The sequence below is a fragment of the Oreochromis niloticus genome, linkage group LG19, assembly GCF_001858045.2.
Source record: "Oreochromis niloticus isolate F11D_XX linkage group LG19, O_niloticus_UMD_NMBU, whole genome shotgun sequence".
Classification (NCBI taxonomy): domain Eukaryota; kingdom Metazoa; phylum Chordata; class Actinopteri; order Cichliformes; family Cichlidae; genus Oreochromis; species Oreochromis niloticus.
The window spans coordinates 26,104,763-26,127,559 of NC_031983.2; the positions used below are offsets into that span (position 1 = coordinate 26,104,763).

Below are 22,797 nucleotides of genomic sequence, written 5' to 3' on the forward strand. Positions count from 1 at the left end.
AAAGCAAACCAGAGGTGTAGCCATTTTTATCTGGTTTGTTGTTTTTATACAAACCCAGTACTGTCAGGTAAATATCTCCACACCTGTGGTGTTATGTGCATTTATGGTATTGAGTTGAAATGATGTCATGGCTATAGACCGTACCTGGGTGTTTCTCCTGCACAACAGTTGGTCTGCATGCAGTCAAAATCAATAAATCTCTGTTAGCCTATTAAAGCAATCTATTAATTTTCTTGTTATTTCTGACCATTTGATTAACAAAATGAGCATTGCACTTTCGTAAATGATCCAAATTAAGAGGAATCCTGCTGACTTTCCTTTGGCTCTGGCTGAAAACCCATTTCTGCTGCTGGAATAATCAGTTTTAAACCAAGCCGCATTTTCTCCATCAAAGAAATTAAAAAGATTAAAGCTTGTTCCCAACTATATCATTTGTAGTTGACCGAAACATGTCAAAAGCCATATTCAAAGACTAATTTGACCTCTTCTACGTTTCTGTGGTGTTGAATTACAACCGTTTTGATGTGTTAGGCAAACACATGAAAGACTAAATTAAAAAAAGACTGTGTGCCTTTTTAGCTTGATGGGGTTAATTACTGTGAACCGCACAGGATTTTCTTCACAGCAGACATTTTCACTTGTCATGTGGGAAATGCACAGGTGTAATTAATATAAGAGAAGACTGTCAGAGAGGAGACGGTAGATGAGCAGCGTACACAACAAGATCCATTAGTAATGCTAGATAACTTACAAATGTGCAATTAGCACGAGGAAATGCTAAGCTTTTACTCTAGAAACCTTTCAAAGCATCAAACTGCACATGGGGACAAAACGTAGATGATAAAAGAGAATCAGAGTTCCAACTCTTAAAAACAGACAACGTCAAGTTTGTGGGACCAAATTCATTTCCAATGAATGAAGCAGAGGAAAATGCACTGAAAAATGATGAAATTGTGTAAGACTGGAGTAAACAAAGAGTCAAAAATCAAAATGATCATCACTGCCCTCCTCTGAGTTTAAAAAGGCATTACGGCTGAGAAGAACCCAAACTGTCACTTCCATTAATAAAAGGCTGCTAAATTAAGCCACTTTTGGGATTTTCATTTGCAGTCTACTGAAGGACAAACTCACCCACACACAGCTACAGAAGAGTCATTTATTACTCCATTAGAAGAAATACAAAGATGGCAGAGAAACTCTGATCACATTAGTCCTCTGAAAATATAGAAATACCGAATGCTGCTTCTTGCACGAGGAAAATCCCGTCATCGAGATGAATGGTGACTACTGCAGAGTAAAAGGAGAGGGGAGCCACCGATGGAGATAGCCGGCTAGTTTCAATTTCTAGATTCACATTTTAATTTGCTACAACGGGGCTATTGAAAACATGAGACACCAAAGGAGGACTTCTCAAAGCAGGGCCAAAAAGTCCACCACTTACAGGTTCAGGGTCTTTATTGTCTTTCTGGATAACCGCGCAGATGCTCTTGAGGCTACGTCACAATTCTCCTAGCAACCGTTGCCAATTTCCTCACCGGATGAGCACTAATAATAGCCACATTCAAGACATAACAATTAGGTTACAGCACTTTTACTGGACACGTCAACAGGTGAATGAGACGGTGACATAGTGTAGTCAGCTAATCAGCCTCGTCTTCCATTAAACAGTAAATCAACTCATCACCGATTGTTTTCTTTAGCTCTCGGGCAACTAAGGCAGGTTCATGGCCAAACTTTAATTTGATAAGCCTAAATTTTAAGTTGCTTGTTGGTTTTCTGTGGACTCTGTTTCCCTGTACTCTCTAGTATTGCTGGTTCTCCTCACTCCACAACCGGTAAATTTATATGACATGTGATTAAGTTAGCAGAGGTTGAGGGGGAAAAAAAGAAGCAAAGCATGGTGTACTAGTTGAATTTGCCCTGAGCTCCACCCACCACTGACAACAACAACTAGACAGCCTGTGACAGCTCTGGGCATGACAAGACCCAGAGGTGAGAACGAGCCTATCAATCCTGACCACTAAGCAAAACCAAATCTCATAAATACTTTTATATTTCCTCCAGAGGATACAGTTTTCACTAATAAAGTAATCCACATTTGATATAAGACACATTCAAGTACTTCCATTTACTTTGAGGAACCGATATTTAATTCAGAAAGCCATGAGAGCTACAGTTACACTGAGCTTCAGGAGCGGTGCCTCATGATTTTTCGATGTGCTGTGTGTGCGAATGTGTTTGTGTGTGAGCTGCAGAAGTGCTGGGTGTGTGTGTGTGTTTGGTAAAGTCCAGTCCTTGGTGCGTTCCTGTCCGGTCTACATTTGGCTGAGGAAATGAGCACGTCCGTTCTCTTCCAGACGGCGGGTGAGGATCTCGCAGCCGGTTTCCGTCACCAGCAGGGTGTGTTCGAACTGAGCCGAGCGCTTCCCATCTCTGGTCACCGCCGTCCAGCCGTCTGGCCACGTCTCATCTTGCCAGCCACCTGAGACATTACACACACGCACACGATTTCTGGCTTTGGCTTACACAACGTCAATTTAACAAAATCGACAAAACAAAGCCTCTGAGCTATGCAATGACTCACTGTTTACCTGTGAGATAGTTAAGGGGTTTAAAGTGTAATGACCCATTTTGGAGCCTGACTGGCTTTACACAATTTTACCCTGTAAGAATCTGTTAACAGCCTCAGCTTGCCCCAGTCTATGCTCGACTGTGAAGGTGATTTCTGAAGGCAACTTGGTTGTTTCGCTTTAAAGAAACAAAATAGTTTTATCTAATCAACTCATCTTAAAGGCTTCTGTTCCTAAAAACCAAGCAAAACACCATTTATGGTGTATTATGAGAACTACACTGCAATAAAGCTGCAAACAGAAACAAGTATTACAATGTTTAACTTGACATAGTATTCCAGTTTTAGTCTCTTGCTCTATGTAGTTTGCAAATTGTCTAATTAAGGCAGTTTTCTAACATATTAATTTGATCTATTTCTGTAAAGATTATTATTCATACAAAGGTTACACTCACCTTCACATATCATGGGCTCAATGGTGAACACATGGCCAGGCTTCATAACACCAACTGCTTTGTTTTCTGGGAAATTAAGGAGAACATAAATCATGCACATTTGAGTAATTAATGCTAACGCATTCAGCGCTAACCGTGGGAGTTACTCACTGGCATAGTGCGGCACATTGGGAGCCGTGTGGAAAAGTCTGTGGATGCCGTGGCCGCAGTAGCTGCGCACCACAGAGAAGCCGTTGGCCTGAGCGTGCTTCTGGATGATGTTACCCAGCTCTCTGTAGCGAATGCCAGGCTTCACTGAGGAAAAAACAACACGGGGCTTAGTTTACTTCCTGAATCACACACACTAATGTAAGTATTTGACATTGAAAACAACTATGTTGTTTCTACATAAATGTTTCAAAATGTAAAGTATTTTCCTATTTCAGGTTCACAAAGGTAATGTTGTGTTTGCCTTCAGCAGTCAATTGAATATCTTTGACTATTAACTGGACAAAAGACCAGACCAGAAAATAAAAATCAGATTAGCTGATAATCTTCCATAATGCATAATGTTCCTCAGCAGATGGTGCATCCCAGTTGCCATGCACATGTAGATGATCAGAATTTGCAATATCCTGGCCACTTTAAGGATTGCAGTTCACAAACTGGGTCACTGAGGAATGACCCATCAATTTCGACTTGCTCTGAAATGTAAGTGCTCTCTGGTGGCCAAACTCTGCTATGGCAACACCTATAATGCAAATTATTGTTATTCAATGACCTCAATATATTGATACCAATAATCCTAATAAGCTAATACTGGCTGATTTACCCAAAGCTGCGTCTTTGATTAAACAAGGGTAGATAAAATATCATCCAACACATCAACACAAAACACCACCATCGCTGTAAAATGTTAGAAAGACAGAAAGTGAGCCTACCAGAGTCAATGGCTTGCATAAGGCATTCATACGTAGTCTGAACCAGTTTCTTTGCTCCTTCGTCCACCTCTCCAACAAAGAAGGTTTCGTTGAGGTCGCCATGGAAACCATTGTGGTACACAGTGATGTCCACTGCGTGAGCGTGGGAAGACAAATATGTCAGAACCATTGTGTCAGATGACAAACCAAACTCTTTTATGTTTAACACAAAGGGAGCAATATTATGAATGACCTGCCAAGAGCAGTTAATAACAGTCGCTAGCAAGTTTTCAGAAAACATGTATCCATTTGCAAGGCAATACAAAATATCCTTTTATTAAAAAACTGCTGATAAAATTGGAAGTGCCAGTTTGCAAACTGGGACTTTTCCCCACTCGAGGAAAAATATAGACAGCAGAGAATCTGACTGGCAAAGCCCCACTGGTAGAGGTTAATGAAACTATTTGTCTTGTCGGGCCACGCAGCGAGAGATGAGTTGTTGGCAAGTACTCCATCAGACGCTCTGAGGGGAGTGGCGGATAGAAGACGTCGCCTTAGCAGAAATATTCATAAAGAGGCTAAAATTGGCCAAACTCCTGCTGATACCATTTTGGGATCTCAGTACAACCATTTGTCATCCCAATTCCCCTTTTATTTTCCCCCCACCTCAAACATTTACCTACATACAAACTCAAGCATTCCCAGGACTTTGCTAGACACTGGGAATATGAATACATTTTTAAACACTGCAGTATTAAAGCACACGATGGCAGTAAAGCAGGGACAGATATGAGAAGACGTGAGGCAGTGAACGCACCATTGAGGATATCTCCTTCTTGCAGGGGTCTTCTGTCTGGGATGCCGTGGCAGATGACTTCGTTAACAGACGTGCAGCAGGATTTGGGAAAATTGTAGTAGTTGAGAGGGGAGGGGTAGCAGTTCCTTGCTAAACAGGCCTGTCGAGACAAAGTGTGTACGTTACAGAGATGGCAGCAGTGCAACTACGGAGTACAAATGTAAATGTATGACAAATATTAAAGATCAACAATCCATTTTAAATGAGTTCATTTGATATATTTAACAGTTCAAACCAAAGTGCTTAAGCTGCTTACATGGCTGGCACTGACATGTGGATGCACTATAATGAGCCATAAGGCGAGTTTTTGTTTAGTCGATCCAAAAATGAGGCATTGTGTCATGTTTCAAAACAACGCACCAGATGCACAGCGTGGTCAATTTCTTCTGTTGTAACGCCTGGTTTCACCATCACGGCTGCAATGTCCAGAACTTCTCTTGCCAGCTGCAAATGGCACACGTGTCAAAACTGCACTGCAATAAAGGTTAGCTAAAAATGCACGCCTTGAAAGCAGACAGTCAATACTGATTGTTACCTTGCATACAACTCTCATGCCCTCAATGTCCTCGGGGGAAAGAGTCTTGATCTGTGACGTCCCCTTCAAGAACTGCTCGGACTCAGACATCCCTGCGGGAAGGAAACAAGGACAGACAACTGGCATCACTCACACGTCAATACTCAGTGAAACTGATGAGCTCATTCAGCCAGGATCTTGCAATAGCAGCTGCTGTCAGTCTATCAATTTCCAGACTGTCACTACTGGATTTACATTTTCCTGATTGATTTTGTTTTTCCATCACAAGTGACAACCAAATAAATCATCTGTTACTGAGAAGGCACAAGGCATTGTCATTCATACTATAATTTTTACAGTTACACTGTAATTGGTGCAACTGTAACTATTACCCCATGCAAGAATGTAGATACTTAAATAAAGGCAATGATGTTAATCCATACTGTCCTATGAGCTTTACCTTCAGTTGTCTCTGACTCCTCGCAGCTTCAACAAGTCACAGTACACAATTAATCCACCTCTAGACCATCAGAAAACATTCATTTGGTTTCAGTAGAAACCACTGTGTAAGAACAGGTGAACATCTGTAAAACTAAATAAATAAATAACTAACAAATACTACTCTCTATAGCAGAAGGCAAATCTACTCTCAGAAAGCCATGGCTAAAGTCTAAGCCCAGGGTGCGCTCTCATGATAAAAGTTTAATCACTACAAACAGGTATTCCTTGTTTTAGGAGATAAATGTTGTTTTTGATGTATCAGAGGAATAGTGAAGAACTACTGATGGTAGCACAGGAGTGCCACCTGGTTTAGTTTTGGTACTTTTAATGTGAAATCCTTGTGATGTTTAATTTTTTACTGCTTGTACAGCTACAGTCTGTGCAGAGGAGCTGCAAGGTATAAATCTGAAAAATAAACTCACCTCAGGTATGACCTCATGTATGATCATGAGGACCGATAGTATAATTAAATCCACTACAAAACCAAACCATCTTTCTCACAATATCAACAAAAATCACAAGTGTAAAAGTAGAATTGCATCAGATTGCAGTCTGTGTCTATTAGTTTGTGCTGGTGTTCCTAATAAAGTGTCCTGAGCGCATACCAAGCTGAACTGTTTTGATATTTTGCCAGCTTCAGCCCTAAACATCTAACAAGCATGAATGCATCTTGTGTTGCTATGAATAACTAGCCACTCCTATAAAGACTACACTACAGCTTCAGCACCTGAGCAGAGACAGGGTCTAATGACACTCACACCGTCGGCTCAGAAGAACAAAGCTCGGCAGCTTCTGTTATATGGAGAACAACAAAAGTGCAGGTCTCAGTGCAGCAGGTCAGCTTGGTAACGACCGATCCAACAAGATCCCAACATTTTTATTGGACTGCAAAATGCATACAAATATCTGTTGGTCAAAGCACCGTGTCATCAATAATTCGCTGGTCCATAATTTATTAACTCGACCAGATGAATGCTGGATGAATGTGAACAGTTGCCTAGCAACACAGACATGAGACAGATTAGTGTTTGACTCAAATGCTGATGTCCTTTTGACCTGATGAGGCCACAGTGTGACAATGCAAATCAATTGGACTTACCAACGCTTTGATACACCTGTTCTGAGAAGAAGCGGAGTATGAGAAAAGGACAGTGTGTACATTATGTTTTCATAATGACAATCACTGCTGAAAAAGCTCGTGTTCAGCCCTGAAGAGGGACCGAGCCTCAACTAATAAGAGGCCTGTATCAGGCATTTTTCAGCCTTTTCCTTTGGGTTGTGCAGCTAGTTGATGTGTACCAGCTGATTTGAAGATGCTTACTGTCCACATTTGAGTTATTAAAGAATCCCTATTTACCAGTTATCATTTAAATCCATTTAATAATCTGTATGAGTCAGCTACCTGACTGGAACCCTTTGGAAAATCTTTACAAAACAATAAATTGTTTAACAGCTCTCCGCTGGTTATTTTTTATAACTGTTATGACAATGCAGAGGCTTTTAAAATGCCCTAGCGACGACAAAGTCAATTTCCTGCAGTTAGACCCACTTCCGATTATGGGTTTATTTGAGGAAATAAACAACAAGCTACAGAATGTTGGGGAACACTGTCCTGAATCAATTGTGCTTCACTCCCTGAATTGGCATCACAGGAGAATGAAAGGAGACTGTAACCATGACTACCTGAGTGTGGATCTATGCAGTCAGATGACACGGATGCAGAGGTTGCCATGGCTGCAAAAAAAGAACGACTTGCCCAGAGAAATAGATGTAAAATAAGGCAGGTTAGAGTAATCTCAGCTTGTGATAATTTACATAAAAGAAGCAAACTGGTGATAAAAAAACACAGCGTGACAGCGCAGCTGTCAGCAGGTTGACTTTTCCCTGCAATAAATCCAACACCAACGAGGGAGAGAGATCACCGTGAGATATTACATGGACATTAGACAGAAGACTATTCAAGTCTGGTTTTATTTCAGCTTAGAAAGGCATCAGTACAGATGTGCCTACATGATATTCACTGATTTCAAAGTGCTACATCTCCAAAAGCTGAACTGTGAAATTATATTCACATACTGTATACAGCAGCTTTAAAACAACCTGCACTAAGCACAATACTTTGCCCATGTAGAGATATTTAAATCGAGATTTACAGATTGATCTTGATCAAGACAAGAAATATCAGGCTCTAGATTTAAAAACAGTCCAGTGAGCGCTGTGGGAGAAGTAACGATTAATCTATCAGTGAATGTTTAAAGGGTTAGTCCACACTTTTTCAGCACCCCCAAGGAGTGGCTACTGAGAAACACAGTGAATCACAATGAGCTGCTCCTCTGTTCCATCCCACTCTTAAAATCCTGAAGAAGACAGTATGTTGGAAAGGCTAAACAACACCATCAGCTAAAAATAAGGTTAGAGTCTGGAGATGGACTTCAGGAAAGGGTTTGGGAATCAGACTTAACACCAACAAGGAAATTTTTTTAAACAGAAGCAAGGACAGAAGCAATACAGAACGAGAGTATAGCCATTATATCTCAGGCTAATACTCACTGATTCATTGTCAACTCAACTCCACATGTAACTGCAGGATTACATTTTTCCTGTCAGTGAGTAGGGTCTACTTTATTGTGAGTAACATGAATTTCATTATTAGAAGTTGAAAATGATGCTCAAATCAAATGGTCTGTGCCCAACCACATCTGTACAATAAGGTTACTAAGTAGCTACTGCATGCAGTGTAAAATGTGTTCTGCCCCTGATGTAAGAAAAAGAACATAGATGCTCATGTGTGAATTTATCCTTTGAGTGGACTCGAAGACTAGAAATGAGTACACAAACATAATCCTGGACAAACAGTAAGAACACATCTAATTCTGCATCTGAATATAAACCATGTGATATTAATTCTAATGCATGAGCTCAATTGTAAACTGGCTGTTGTGGCTGAACGTGGCACGGTTGCCTCACCATATTAAATATGCCCACTTAAGCAAAATTAAAAATGAACTAGTGACAGAGATCTCGATAAACTGCTGAATTTCAATTATAGCACAAAACTTGCTGACGTGGCTCTTCATTAAGTTCTGCCTGTTCAGACTATCCTCTGTGTATACAGATCTTTAGCTGACAGCACAAGACGTATCAGCTTATCTGTGCATTCATGTAAAAATGGCAGAACACGCATGCATGGATGAGTGCATTGTTCAGACACAGACAGAGACGGGCCTTCAACAGGTAGTAGCTCTCAAAGCTCATTCGTGCATTACTAAATCTGTGCCATTAGTTTCTAACTCATTTATTGTGATAATAATCTGGATTTGCATACCCCACTGTGCACTTTTTCCCCACTTAGCTGATGTCAACACATACTTACTTTGTAAGTATGTACCTCCACAGGACAAGACTCAGCAGTCCATCTGCATCTTAAGGACAAAGGTCACTCTTTCGAGGATGCCAATGTTCACATTTTGGACAGAGAGGACAGATGGTTTGAAAGAGGAGTGAAAGAGGCCATCTATGTCCACTGTGAGCGACCATCTTTGAACAGAGGCGGTGGTTTACGACACCAACTGTCTGCCATCTATAATCCAGCTTTGAGTTCCCTCCCCAGACGCCTTAACGCCCACTCACATCCTGGGCCATCTGACCTCAGGAATTCACATGAGGGTTTAAATCTGGGACTCTCGGCCATTTGACCTTAGAACTGAAGAAGCTTCTCGGATGAGAGGTGAAACGTCTTCAAGCAACTTAAAGAAGTCCAGACGCTTTTCTTTGCAAACTCCTTTGACTACGATGACCTGGATGACTGAGAACCTTCACAGACATACTTACAAAGTAACTTATTTGCCACTAAAATACCAATGAACCCATCAGTTATGCAGGTCAGTTAAATATTATCATTTTATACCAAGACACCACAGCTTATGCTCATCATGTCTCATGCCCCAATGGAGCTAGGGTTGATTTCTGATTTATCAAAAGTATGACATCCCTGAATGAATCCTGTTACTTGTACACAGTACCTCTGATGAACTGCACAGTGTGACATGTCAAAAAGGATTTACAGCTTAAAAAAATAAATAAAAAGATCACTTCTGCTGGAACAGAAAGAGATCTGGTTACCTCTGGGATGATCAGCATAGTCAGGTCTTTGGATGTCACCTGGCACAGGTCTCATGGGAGTCTACAGAGAAGCCCAGAAGAAAGACAGACAGGTTAACTCAGAGTGTCAGTGTTTATATAAGAGAATCCTTGAAGCAAGTAACAAAATTTAACATTTCCTGTTAGTCTCTGTTTGAGACTTCCATTCATTTGAATAAGGTAAATGCCATAAGATGATTCTTATCTTTATGCTTGAGCCTGTACTGTTTCGTGCTGTGTTATAAATCGAATGCACCCTCCACCACCACCCCCCCTTTTTTTTTTTGATGCACCGTTCTGATATTTGAATCACATATTAGTCTGATCCTGATTCATAAAGCTGGACCGGATATCAGTGTCAGCGTACTGATGTATTCAGTTTAATTCTGGCTTTATGTGCATTTACTACACCTCGCATCAGTAGCAGTGGTACCAGGAGACCTAACACATCTCACGGGAAGCTAACAGCAAAGGATCAGCAGTGTCTAGATTCTCAGATGTCCTAATCCAACAGCTTTCGTCTGTATGTTGGCAATAGTTTTTCACACAAACTACAGCCAAGTGAGATGACACGACTGAAAAGTTCAGATGATGCTTTTCCTGTTGGCTTCTTTTATTCCCCTGATCTGTTACAATCTGTAAAATACTTGCTGGGATGATTTTATTACATGTAGATAACTCAATGTCATTTCACTTCACCTTTTATGTGTACACCTAGTTTATCTTGTCAGCAAGACAACTTTACACGCAACAACCAATGCAATGACCATAAACTAGGCTTAGTAGTGTACTCAAGCTAGGCTATCCATACCATGCCATGTTTGATCCCCAAAGTCCAGTTTGTTTGGCTAGTGCAGGTTAATGCAGCCCTATATAGTGGAGTGTAGCTGTTCTGACTGCCCTTTCATTTTTCATTACTTACCAGAGGATAGTGAGGGCGTAGTTTTCCTGTGTAGCGGTACCCTGGCCATGGGTCTGTGTTGATCTCCTTCTCCACACAGTTCTTAGATTCATTTTGGTTCTTTTCTTCCTCTAAAATACAAAAGAATATGCAACATACCCTGTGAGTTGTTTTATGTGTATCTCAATCATCTGGCACAAAGTACAGAAAGAAGTTTCATCAACTGGTGACTCTAAAAGGACACATATATATCTAAGGGGTGCCACCTCTCAACTTTCTGAGCTGCCATTTGATTGGCAGAGGAGTCTTACAAGGAAGCTGTAAATGATTTTGATCTGTGGTAATGGATGTGTGTTGCCTTAGAGTTGGGTCATCTTGCCATGCAGGTGTTTCTTTTGACAGTCACGCTTCAGTGTGGTTACGGGTTTGATGAATGAATTTGCTGAGACTTAGATTTCATGCACGTGGGAAAATTAGCGATGCAGCGGGTATATTTTTTGTTTTAGGTTTTTCTTGGTTCAGACCTGTTTCAAATTATGGTTATCAAATAGTGCGTTTTTTATTTTGTGTTGGAATTTTCTTGTTTTTCGCAGTCACTAATTTGACCTTGTCCCACTGTCCTATTTAAATTCCTTGTAGCTTTTGTTTTAGTAGTAGTTACTGCATCTTGTAAGGACTAAATAACTTTTTATTTCTATTTTTAGAAAACCTCATTAGCTTGTTTTGTGCCACTTCCTTGTCCCAGTCCACAGTATGTAATGTATAGCTCTAAATTCTTAACAGTACTTGTTCGTAGTGTGTGTACCCATGTCTGCACTGACTGCAGTGTTTTCAAAGTTATGGTGTGATCACTTGCAGTGCAGTGATATATTTGCACTTTTCAGTTTTCCAGGTTTAGTTGCAGCTAGGATATTACAGGAGCATATTTGAATGTAGTTAGTATAGTCTGTTATTATTATAAATATGTTTCTTTTAGTCTCATTTTATGATTGTAGTGTTACTTCCTACATGTAGGTTTTGCACAGTCAACCTGTCCTTCTGTATTAATAACATGCACATAAATACAATGCTGCTTGTTCATATAAGCTAAACATCACGATAGCACAGTGGTAGACAGTGTCCAATTACACCTACTTGCTTTTTTGTGCAGCAACTTGTGAGATGCCCAGCTTCCTTTAAAACATTCCTGCAGAGAAAAATTATTGTTATTACTGATACAGCACAAATTTTTCAGTGAAGTCCATATCAACAACATGCAACACTCACACATGATCGCAACCACATGACTCAATTATAGTCAGCTACAACTGAAATTTGGGTTACTTTACTTTGAGAAATAGCAGAAAAAAGATGGCCTGCCGCCATCGATAAAGGCCATCTTATTTGCTGATTTGCAAACAGAAACCATCAAGTCCTATAAATCAGCATGGACAGTTAATGGCACAGAGTGGAAAGCCGAGTCTGGCAGCAGAACCAAAACTGCACTCACAGCAGAGACCTTTAGGGTCAAATACCTCTGCACTACAAGATAGTGTTGCTGACAGTGTTTATTACTAACTATTTATCAAGCTTTTAAAAGAAATCTGAAGAGATTTTACTCAAAATTCTACTGATCATTCTAATCCAGTGTCTGCAGCTACACAGGAAATATCCACGTGGTATTACTGGTAATTAAAACACAAGTGGCGTACCAATGTGCTTGTCAGTACTTTAAGCTGCCAAACTTCTGAAAGAAATGTGTTTGCATACTACATGTAGCTCTTCTGATTTCCAGCCAAGTAGGAGACCCAACGCATAAACACTCCATCTTTAAATGACAAATTTCCTACAGATGTTTGGTCTCATGGGAACCAAAGAACCAGGATGATCTGTCGGGCTAGAGTTGCGTGACATATCACTTTACAACTCAAATGCAAGTGTGTGCAACATACTGCATCACTTTATGTGATTCCTACACAATAACTATGACTTCATAAGCCGTTTTACGTTAGACAACTTCACACCAATTGGCCACAGCTATTATTTTGACCAGGGTCGTTACATGACTCACTTTAGCCATAAGTTAGCTAGCTAAGCGTTTACCCTCGGCCTGGTGGTTAGCAGGTAGCACCAGTTACAATCACTGGTTGCATTATTTATCGCCATCAGTCTGTGTGCCACTATACAACTAATCAGCATCCGCAACGTTCACAAAAAGTTGCGCTTTACCAATAGATTCACGTACACACAGCTACCTAGCTTGTCAGTTAGCAACCTCGTGATAAAACAGAGGGCCCCGGCGCGCGGCACCAGCTCACATTTAAAGCAGACAAACCGGGAAAGCAGAAGTACCTGCGAGCAGAAATAGGAACCTTGAATACCAAGCTTGATACATGTGGGGCACTGAAGTTTGGCGTCCTTACTGCAGCCCTCTGTCTCACACTCCCTTCTAGCTTCGGTGCTCGCCATGCCTGCTCCGTCTGCACAAGGGGTGGAGTCGACGACGAGCAGCCAGTCGGGGCAGCCAGCCAGTGGCAGCTGCATGCACGGCGCATGTCCGCAGCGGGACCGTCACGTTGCATAGTTCGGTCCAATCAACAGAAACTTTCCTAACAGAGAATTGTAAGATGGCGACCGCCGAACCGGTGAGTACTTTCTGTAAAGAACACATGAAAACATATGAGGGTCTTCTCGCTTCGATTACAGGGCGGTGTCTGCCGTAAACTTCACGTACAACTCTTAAAATTAGCCCGTAAATGCTTAATGAGCGTTGTTGGGGCCACACGTGTTGTTTTGAGTACTTCAAGTTTGTCTTGGGTGCCACGAGCGAGGCGTAAAACAGGAATGCTTGTATGTGGAAATCTCCCAACTTTCAAGGCTGACGTTACTGCTACCAAACGAGGGAAGCACATTAACTCTCACCTGAAAACCAGTCACTTTTAGTGACGGACATTGCGCAGCAGTGAAGTGAACCTCCAAGAAATATGTGTTTATTAGAGGCACGTGAAATCATACCTTATATCTGAGGAGGACTTTATGTAAATAAAAATCCAGCTGTCAGAATGGTTCAACACATGACCTCTGCGATCCGCTGTTAGCAGTGCTGTAAGCTGAGGTAAATGATGTAGAAGCACAGAGGAATTCCTTATCTTGTTCCTCTCAAAAATTATATTTAATGTGTTTTTTTTTTTAAAAACAAAAACAAAAAAACGTAGATCACACACCGAGTTTAAGATGGCCTCTAGATTTTAATTTGTATTAAGTAATTTTATCGTTAATATTAGTTAGTCTTTCCTCGCATCATAGTGAAATGTGTTCCAGATGTTCGTAATGGATTCCGTAAACATCTGCTTCCGTCACGGAATTTAAGTCGATCTAAGTTTCGTTTTAGGCTAAAATATCAGTTTCTTTTTTTAAAAACGGGACTTCTACTAGTGGAAACGAGTAAACAAGGGGAAAAACCAGAACTCAAACATGTTGTCTTCAGTTTTATTGTATTCCTTCTATTAGTGTTGAGCCTCCATCTATTTTTTTAGGAAACTAACCCAAGTCCTACCCAGCCTGATGAAGATGGAGCTGAGCAGACTGGACAGGAGATTGTGAGCCCAGAGGCCTACATCAAACACCCGCTCCAGAACAGGTAGAGACCGCAAGTTTATGTAAAGCGACCCAAAGTTTTCCTTCAAGCAAGTCATGACACTTTTGGTAACACCTCAGGGCACTTAATTTAAATAACGCTGTAGAGCTCATCAAATAACTTTCATTTCAGTGGTTACCAGGACATAAAACTTGCACTTTTATATATTAAAAAAAAGAAAAACGCCTAGAAAACCTGTTGAATGCCCCCAAAAAAAGATTTTTGAAAAAGTCTTAAAAACTCCCACAGTCTCAAAGTTTCTTTATCTTTCCAGATGAAAACCAAAGATCAGAATTACTCGTATAAATTATTTTTTGCCAACACTTGCTTTACTGTTATTTCTGGCAAAAAAACATACTGTGTGTTGCACTTGTTATCACATTATTGAATAGTAAATAATAGTCTGTTAAGGCCCAAATAATCTATATAATTGTTGCCTCACTTCTCATTACCAAATCGTATGCATGTGTCCAGTGTGTGTGAGAATGGTCTGTGTGATGTGTTTATAGGCCTGTAAATCAGTACCACTTATCAGCTGAAGTCAAAAAGTCTGATAGTTTGTTCGCCTCCTTGCTTTGCATAACAGTTTGTTAAGGACTGTTATTAAAGTTTAAAATTGTATAATAAAGCCTTAATCACTATTTTTAGAATAGCAAGTAGGCAGGCTTTGCTTTAATTCAACTGAATTAAAGTAATTTTTGTCTAAGTAGCTTGAAAATTGGGCTTTGGAGGCAAAACAAAACAAAAGCATTTCAGTTGCCAGCATCTGATCACCGTCAGTAAGAGCGACTGCTTGCAGATGTGTGTGGGAGTGTATAAATGTCAAGATGAAAAGTGCATCAAACTCCAGAGAAAAGACTGGTGACCTGTGTCACACTCATGTTTGATCACAAGGCTCAGTTCAAGAACTGAATGACCGTTTCTCCTCATGGCCGAAGCAGCCGCTCATGCAGAAGTGAAAGCAAGACATGAATTGACCACTCACTGAAAACAATGAGTGCTGTGTTCACGGGAGGAAGAGGAGCCATTTACACAATTTGTCTGCATGATAGAAACATAAATAGAAGTACAAATGCAAATGTGTTTTGTTTCCAAGATAGATTTTGATGAGTTAAAGCAATTTTCAGCTTGATTGAAGACAAGATTGAAGAATTGAAGCAGCCATAAAATGTCATAAATACACATTTAATAATTAAAATATGAAGTTATCTCAAATGTGTTTTTGATGGATGTTCAGTGTTTTCATTGATATCGCACGGCTAGAATTTCCAGATCACATGACGCTGTCCCACTCAACCCCCACCAAACACACACACACAAAATTAGATAATGCAGTGGAACCGCATCATTAAATCATTGTTTGTCATTTACTTTCATGCTGAGTTTATATGTACAAAAAACGGTAACAGCAGGCCGTCAGATACATGAGCTGATGTAACATTTGTAGCTTCTGTTAAATACAAGAGTGCTTAGGCTGGGGATCAGTTTAGGCCCAGCAGGCTGGAAGGGCTGCAGTACACTCCTGGAAAATCTCACAGAAACCTCCGTCTTTGGAAAAGGGAAGATCAAACTGTAAAGCACCTTTTCGGGTTTTCTCCATTTAATTATTAAATGGTAAATGGACCAGCTTATGTATCACATTTTTACTCCAAGTGAGAACTCAAAGCAATGCATTATTCTATGCCTGTAAGCGTTTTCTAACGATCACACTCATACACACTCTGATGGATGGATCAGGGTAATTTGGGCTTCAGTATCTTTCCCAAGAAACATTTTGACATGCAGACTGGAGGAGCTGGGGATCAGTCTAGTATGAAACAGTTAAAACATCCAGAGTACAAGCGCCGGACATTAAATTGATGCTGCTTTGCTGATTAAAGTGATATATCCCATGATATTGATGTTCAAAGTTTATTATTTAAAGAAAAAAATTAATAAAAATGTGAGATTTTGGCTTTAGTTTGTGACACTTTGAGTGGGTGTAAATTATTTACAGATTTTTAACAGAGTTTAGCTTGTGTTTTTCATCTCTGAAAATTTAATGTGCGTAGCTCATGTACATGTAGGAATTCTAAAGGATCAAAAGATGGGAAAAGTTAGGTGACTTAAAATGCCAGATTTCACCCCACCACCATGTACTTACTTTGTATGGCTTCACTGGATAGTTATTAAAGTTACCGTACCAAGACAACCAGCTGATTCTGATGGGGTCATGGAGTCCCACAGCCAGCTGTTTCAGTCTCAGAACAACATTATCCATCTTATTATTATATTAATAAACACATTTGGAATTTTGTTGTGCATTTCATCACAGTCTTAAATTACCCCCTAACCTGTAGACATCTGGTAAATACACAGTATGTGACAGTAAATATAATTGATTGATTGCATTTTCTTAATGTCTTAAAACTGCCAATTCATTAATAAAATGGAAAAACTCATATATACAGTGTTTTATTAAATTGTACCTGTATCCATGTATTTATGCATGCAGAGCGTTGGATTCAAGCCTTTTTTATTTCCCCACAGTAAGACTGTGATTGTCTGTGATGGCGTGGTGACCTGTCCAGGGGGGTTCAGTGTTTTTCCTCTCAATCCATACTTGGATACTTTCCAAGTACCTTCTGTGCTGAATACAAATAAGCCGTGAATGAATATTTTATGCATATTTAAATTCCACAAGGGTCTTTATGTCCAAAAGGGTCAAATATACAAGCCAAACTCGACTGAGATCCAGTCAGCTAAAAGAAAAGTTGGCTCCTAAACACTTTAGTGGTGTCTCACAGCTCATTTTGATGAGAAGGTAAATGCTAATGGCTAAATATCCCAAAACATTGACAGTGCCATAAAGCATCTGAAACGGATTAATGTTATTTGTATTGACAGTGATATGCATTCCTCAATTTTCTTACCTCCCACATTGTTTTCAGGGTCAAAGGGTGATTGAGCCTGTTGAAGCCCATGAGAGGGATTGTGTAATATATGTGGCCTTAGATCATGGTCTACAACTAAACATTCAAATGTCTGATAAACAGGTTAACTAGAAAAATTCACACAAAGTTCTAAATGCTCATCAAACACTCTGCTCTGTGGATTTAGTACAGCTGAAGATATTTGGCTTATTATTCAGACCTTATTTGGCTCATATTTGGACTGTGGGAGGCTATCTGCTTTAATTCTTTATTAGAGTTTCATTTTTTGCCAACCTGTTGCTGAGTTATTAGAGAGTTTAGTGTTGAGCATTTGGGACAAGCATCATCTGCATCCTGTGCATCCATACGTTGCTCATTTGCCCAGAAGCTCAGTGGTTCTGTTTGCCTTTGTTTACATTGTGTGTGTAATAATGGGCCTATTATATTTATGCTAATTTTTGTTTTCTGCTTAAAACAACAGATGGTCTCTGTGGTTCTTCAAGAATGACAAGAGCAAAACATGGCAGGCCAACCTGCGACTCATCTCTAAATTTGACACAGTTGAAGATTTCTGGGCGTAAGGAACAATAAATGTCTGGGATTCTTTTGTGCTTTCACTGAGAAACAAGCTGTGAGATAGCCTGACTATATAATATGTTGTGAAATATGATTTTATTAATGCTTTTCTGTTTTTATTTCAGTCTCTACAACCATATCCAGTTGTCAAGCAATCTCATGTCAGGCTGTGATTACTCACTTTTCAAGGTATGTTTGATTCGTTTACCTTTTCTGGACAAAAGCAGTGAGTGTTGTCTTTAAATGCACATACATTTAATTAAATTGGGCTTTTTAGTGACCTTTGCTTGTCAGTGTCTTCTTTAACAGTCTATGTTTTAAGTAAAAGTATTCCAATATTCTCAAAGTTACATGTAAAAAAAAAACTACATAGCATCTTTTTAAGCTGGAAAATGTCTTTACATAGATATGAGATATGGCATTTGTGCTAGTTTTAGTTATTTTGAGATACTATATAAGCAAATAAAAGGCCCGAGGCCTCATCCACATTTGAAGTACAGGAGTAGAAATCAGTTAAGTGTTTTAAACTGATATCCTATTATTATTTTAGACATTGTAAAACAATCGGAGTTTCTCCGGTACTGAAGTTGACTGCTTTGAGGGTCTGTCCCACAGCCCACATCATACCCCTCAAGGCAGTGGTTGTCCAAACACTGAACAGAAACAAATAAAGCTTCTGCAAACAGAACAATACCTGACTGAACTGCCAAGACAAGAGTTCCAGTAAAAACAGCAGCATCATTGCTGGAGGGAAGGGAAACAAGGTGTAGAAAAAGTCAGCTCACAGCCAGGAGAGAGAGGAAAGTGGAAAAAGTACTGGACTCAAGCCTTTATGTAGGATCACACCAGTGATTATCAGTCATCATCTGTACAAATTTACATTAAGGAAATCTTCTGGAAGAAAAAAAAACCTTTGTGGAAATAAGTTGAAGGTGAATCTTTAGGAAAAAGCTGTTTCAGCACTCGCTGCATACACACTGACTTTTGACTTTGACTTCTTTTTTTTTTTCGTTTTTTCCATTGCAAACATCTAATGCGTAACTGTGGGAAAGATACAGTGCTTGCAGGCAACGTTGAAACCTCATTCTTAGAGGCTGCTCAGGATGTGTGCTGACGATTTGAACTATTGCTGCAGGATGGCATTGAACCCATGTGGGAGGATGAGAGGAACAAGCGTGGCGGGCGCTGGCTGGTTACACTCACCAAGCAGCAGAGGAGATTAGACCTGGACCGCTACTGGCTGGAAACTGTAGGTTTGACTGTGCTTGTGCTCTTCATCCCATTGCTTAAACCAGTGACAATAATAATCATTTCTCTAACCTCTCCCCAAAGCAGTACATTTATTACATGCTGGCAGCCATAATTAGTTAGACCATGTTATCATTACACTTGTTGCCTGCAGAAAGGGGTGATTACAACCAAGCGTACCTTTCAGAGCTGAACCGAGCCGCGGCTCAGATTGATTTCATGTTCTTGGCAGCAAATGTGCGATTGCTGTGAATCCGTGTTGAGCTGCAGGTTTGAGATCACAACCTGGTCAAATGAGAGCAATTGAAAATTGGTTTGCTTGCTTGGTGCTAACAGCGAGCGATGCTCAGCACAGATGCAGGAAAGAAAAGAAAAACATTTTCACAAGATATAAAAACATCCCGGTGATATAAAAAAATATCACCGGGATGTTGGAACACTTATACTGTGTTGAATTAATGCATATGGCCACCTGGGGCAGCAGTGAGCGCTACAATCAGCCAGCCAATCAGCAAGTTACCAAATATTATTCCTAGGCAGGTTTTTAAATGCGATAACTTGAGAACAAGGTGACATATAGTCTTAAAATTCATACAATAGTTGGATCTACTACAAATGTTGGTGAATTTGAATCTCAGTGACGCTGACCTGGAGGTTGAGGTGACTAAGATTCAAATCTCAACGTCAACATCAGAGATCATGAAAAAAAACATTTAAATACAAAGAATCTAAATTTTAAAACTAGCATCTTTTAAACTCTTTTTCCAGTTTAAATCCTGTAGGATAAATTTATATATACCAGTGAGTACCACCTCATAAAATATATGACTCTTAAAGTACCACCCTTATGACCGACATTAAAGTACAGGCCTATTTAACACCATATACAGTTTACACGAGACAATTTTATTTCTTATATGAATGTTATTTATTTTAACTGTCATAAACAGGATGTGACAAGTGATAAAAATAACAACTGTACTGCATTAAAACATTCACAGCAGGTGGGATATCCAATCTTTAAGTGATGACACGATGAAACTTGCTTCTGGGTCCAAACTACTTTATTTATTTAGTTTATTAAGGCTGTTGTGTTTTTAACATGTTTTAAAGCTTTGTATCTTTTTCTGTTTAATCTCAACAAGCCCCTGAAAATAGGTCAGTGATCACTGTCGGCCTCTCTCGATGTAACTACAGCCCAGCTCATGCAGCAGTATATTACTGACTAACCTCATATTGTGGATGGATTATCTCAGTTGTTCTCCCGACTGTAGTTTGGTCTGTTTACATCATCCCGACATGCGATTGCATTTGTCCCTAACCATCGGGAACCCTCACGTTAACTTTTATCTAGTGGAAAAAAGTTAGTGTTCATCCTCCAGCTTCACTTTGTTTATGTTGTGCTAACATAGCTGTGTAGCTATCCACCACGTAGCACATCATTATATACCAGCTAGCCCAACTTCAGTAACCCTACAAACGTCACTGCTGTTTAGTTTTCTGGCTTCATTTATGTCGGAAGTGATAGCAGAGCTGTACGTTTGAATTTTTCAGAAATCCCTCAATCAGAACATGCTATAATTAATTAATCTTAAGAAATTTTTTTGAGATTTCCTGTGTACCACTAGAGGGAGCCCACGTACTACCAGTGGTACACGTACCGCAGTTTGAGAACCACTGATATATAGGATAGGATTCACTTACCCACTGATTAACCCTATATACTGTATTTCACATTATGATTGTGTTTAATAGGATACAAATAATTTCTTCTTCAAAATCTTTAAGAATTCAACTTGTATAAAAGTGATTTCTTACTTACTAATTTTCTTCCTGTTCTGACCTGCCATTGATCCTGAACTTATCTTGCTGTAGCTCATCGTTAGCTGGAAAGAACTTAATTTGGAAAGTGAAGCTGCTGATGGAGAATAAAGCAAGTGAGTCATCAGAAGATCGGTTATTGAAAAAACGCCAAAGACCCTTTAATTTTCTGCTCGTGTCATGATCAGGTTTGTGACTAAAGCTTTGGGTCGGCTGCAGAAGTTTTTCACATTTCAAACAGGGCCGAGGCAGTCTGAAGATATCGAAGCTGTCAGAACAAAATGTGTTCAGATACTGCTGAAATATCACACTGCGATTAAGTAGTAACTTTAGAAATAATAATGTCAGCGTAAAATGCCACTAAATACTATGTCGTGTCACTGATTTTAAAAAAGCAGAAATCCTTAAAAATGTCAGCTGCCCAGTAATGAATATGACAAACCTCGACGACCTCAGTGCCTTTTCTTTTTTCGCAAAGAATCAGGAGGATTTTAAGTTGCTGTCAAAATGAAGATGTGATTCATTATGTCGAGACAACAGCTTTTCTTCCTCTGCATCCTCTCACCAGCTGCTTTGCTTAGTCGGAGAGGCCTTTGACGACTACAGCGACGATGTCTGCGGAGCCGTGGTCAACGTCCGCACAAAAGGGGATAAAATAGCCGTCTGGACGTCAGACTACGAGAACCGCGAAGCTGTAACGCACATAGGGTGAGGCAGATCAGATCGCGGTCTGTTTAAGTACTCTAAGCACTGAAGGCCTCCTCAGTCTCTTACGTTGTCATTTCGTATTTCAACAGGAGAGTTTACAAGGAACGCTTGGGGCTTCCCATGAAGATGACTATTGGTTACCAGTCTCATGCAGACACCGCTACCAAAAGCGGTTCAACCACCAAGAACAAATTTGTTGTTTGAGAAACCCCTTATGTGCCTCTTTTCATTTTCTTGTCTTATTTTGTTGTTGGTGCACATGTTTACTTTGCTGCAAAAGACTCTGCGGAATGCAATCTGGAAGGAAATAAAGAGTTCATGCCAAATGTTGCCATAACCTGCCCAGGAACTTATACCACAGGAAAAAAGAAATGCTATGGAAAACAGATGAATGCAAAAACTTCCACAAACACTAATAATGAGAGGTATTAATAGTGGATGACATTTAGAGTGCTTCATGTTCTACTAAACAAAATCGTTCTGATTTTATATTTTTATTTTGTGAATGGCAGGGAATCAGAAAATGTATATTTCTCACCCGTTTTACAGCATTGTTGGTTTGGCTGTAATCCTTAATGACATTAAACCCTTTTAATTTATTATATTAATTTGCTTGCATATTATTAGAATGTTAGACCTTCGTTTTATGCTTTTTTTGCCTTGAGCCATTGCACGTAATCCACCTTTTTAAAGTGTTTCATGACATATATTCATTTGAGTGTTAATATAATTAAAACATTGGTTTTGCAATTATTAACTGTTAAATTGTGGATTTTTTGGTTGCTGTCTGTAAGTGGTACATTCCTTGTTATAAACGCTTTGCTAATTGACTTGTGGTGATGCTCTATTGATGGACACTGACTTTTTGAAGTTGACTTATCAGCAGTGACGGGCAGATCAGCCGTAAAGTAAAAAGACTAATGTAGATGTGATTATTCTTAAGAAAAGAGGACTTTGTGTGAAATCTGGCTCTGCCTCGTTTTAAAATCCCTTAAAATGTCAGTAAAAAACACTTGTGAAAGAAAAGATTAGTTTGGGAAACGCGGCTTCAGTCCATTGCCACCAGAGCAGCTTTCAAAAT

General features: G+C 39.7%; 2 protein-coding genes across 2 annotated transcripts; one reads left to right on the forward strand and one right to left on the reverse strand.

Moving 5' to 3' along the window:
* Positions 1-1,142: 1,142 nt before the first annotated feature.
* Positions 1,143-13,387, reverse strand: metap1 (methionyl aminopeptidase 1). The gene is made up of 11 exons (XM_003445436.5): positions 13,167-13,387; positions 11,970-12,021; positions 10,857-10,966; positions 9,917-9,977; positions 5,315-5,406; positions 5,140-5,223; positions 4,741-4,879; positions 3,945-4,076; positions 3,175-3,318; positions 3,025-3,090; positions 1,143-2,482 (listed from the first exon to the last, which is right to left on the reverse strand). Exons 1-11 carry the CDS (start codon positions 13,356-13,358, stop codon positions 2,316-2,318), a joined length of 1,239 nt encoding a protein of 412 aa, XP_003445484.2. The 5' UTR covers positions 13,359-13,387; the 3' UTR covers positions 1,143-2,315.
* Positions 13,329-22,546, forward strand: eif4eb (eukaryotic translation initiation factor 4eb). The gene is made up of 7 exons (XM_003445435.5): positions 13,329-13,459; positions 14,351-14,454; positions 17,845-17,940; positions 18,065-18,128; positions 19,075-19,188; positions 21,577-21,716; positions 21,806-22,546. The coding sequence occupies exons 1-7, from the start codon at positions 13,442-13,444 to the stop codon at positions 21,918-21,920; spliced, it is 651 nt and encodes a 216-aa protein (XP_003445483.1). The 5' UTR covers positions 13,329-13,441; the 3' UTR covers positions 21,921-22,546.
* The last annotated feature ends 251 nt before the right edge of the window (positions 22,547-22,797 follow it).

Coding starts and splice junctions, on each gene's coding strand:
- metap1 (XM_003445436.5), bottom strand. CDS start 13,358: ATGCAGCTGCCACTGGCTGGCTGCCCCGACTGGCTGCTCGTCGTCGAC. Junction 10,967..11,969: donor GTTGCTGCACAAAAAAGCAA/GTAGGTGTAATT, acceptor TTTGTATTTTAG/AGGAAGAAAAGAACCAAAAT. Junction 3,091..3,174: donor CAATGTGCCGCACTATGCCA/GTGAGTAACTCC, acceptor TTAATTTCCCAG/AAAACAAAGCAGTTGGTGTT.
- eif4eb (XM_003445435.5), top strand. Junction 17,941..18,064: donor ACAGTTGAAGATTTCTGGGC/GTAAGGAACAAT, acceptor TTTTTATTTCAG/TCTCTACAACCATATCCAGT. Junction 18,129..19,074: donor GTGATTACTCACTTTTCAAG/GTATGTTTGATT, acceptor CTATTGCTGCAG/GATGGCATTGAACCCATGTG.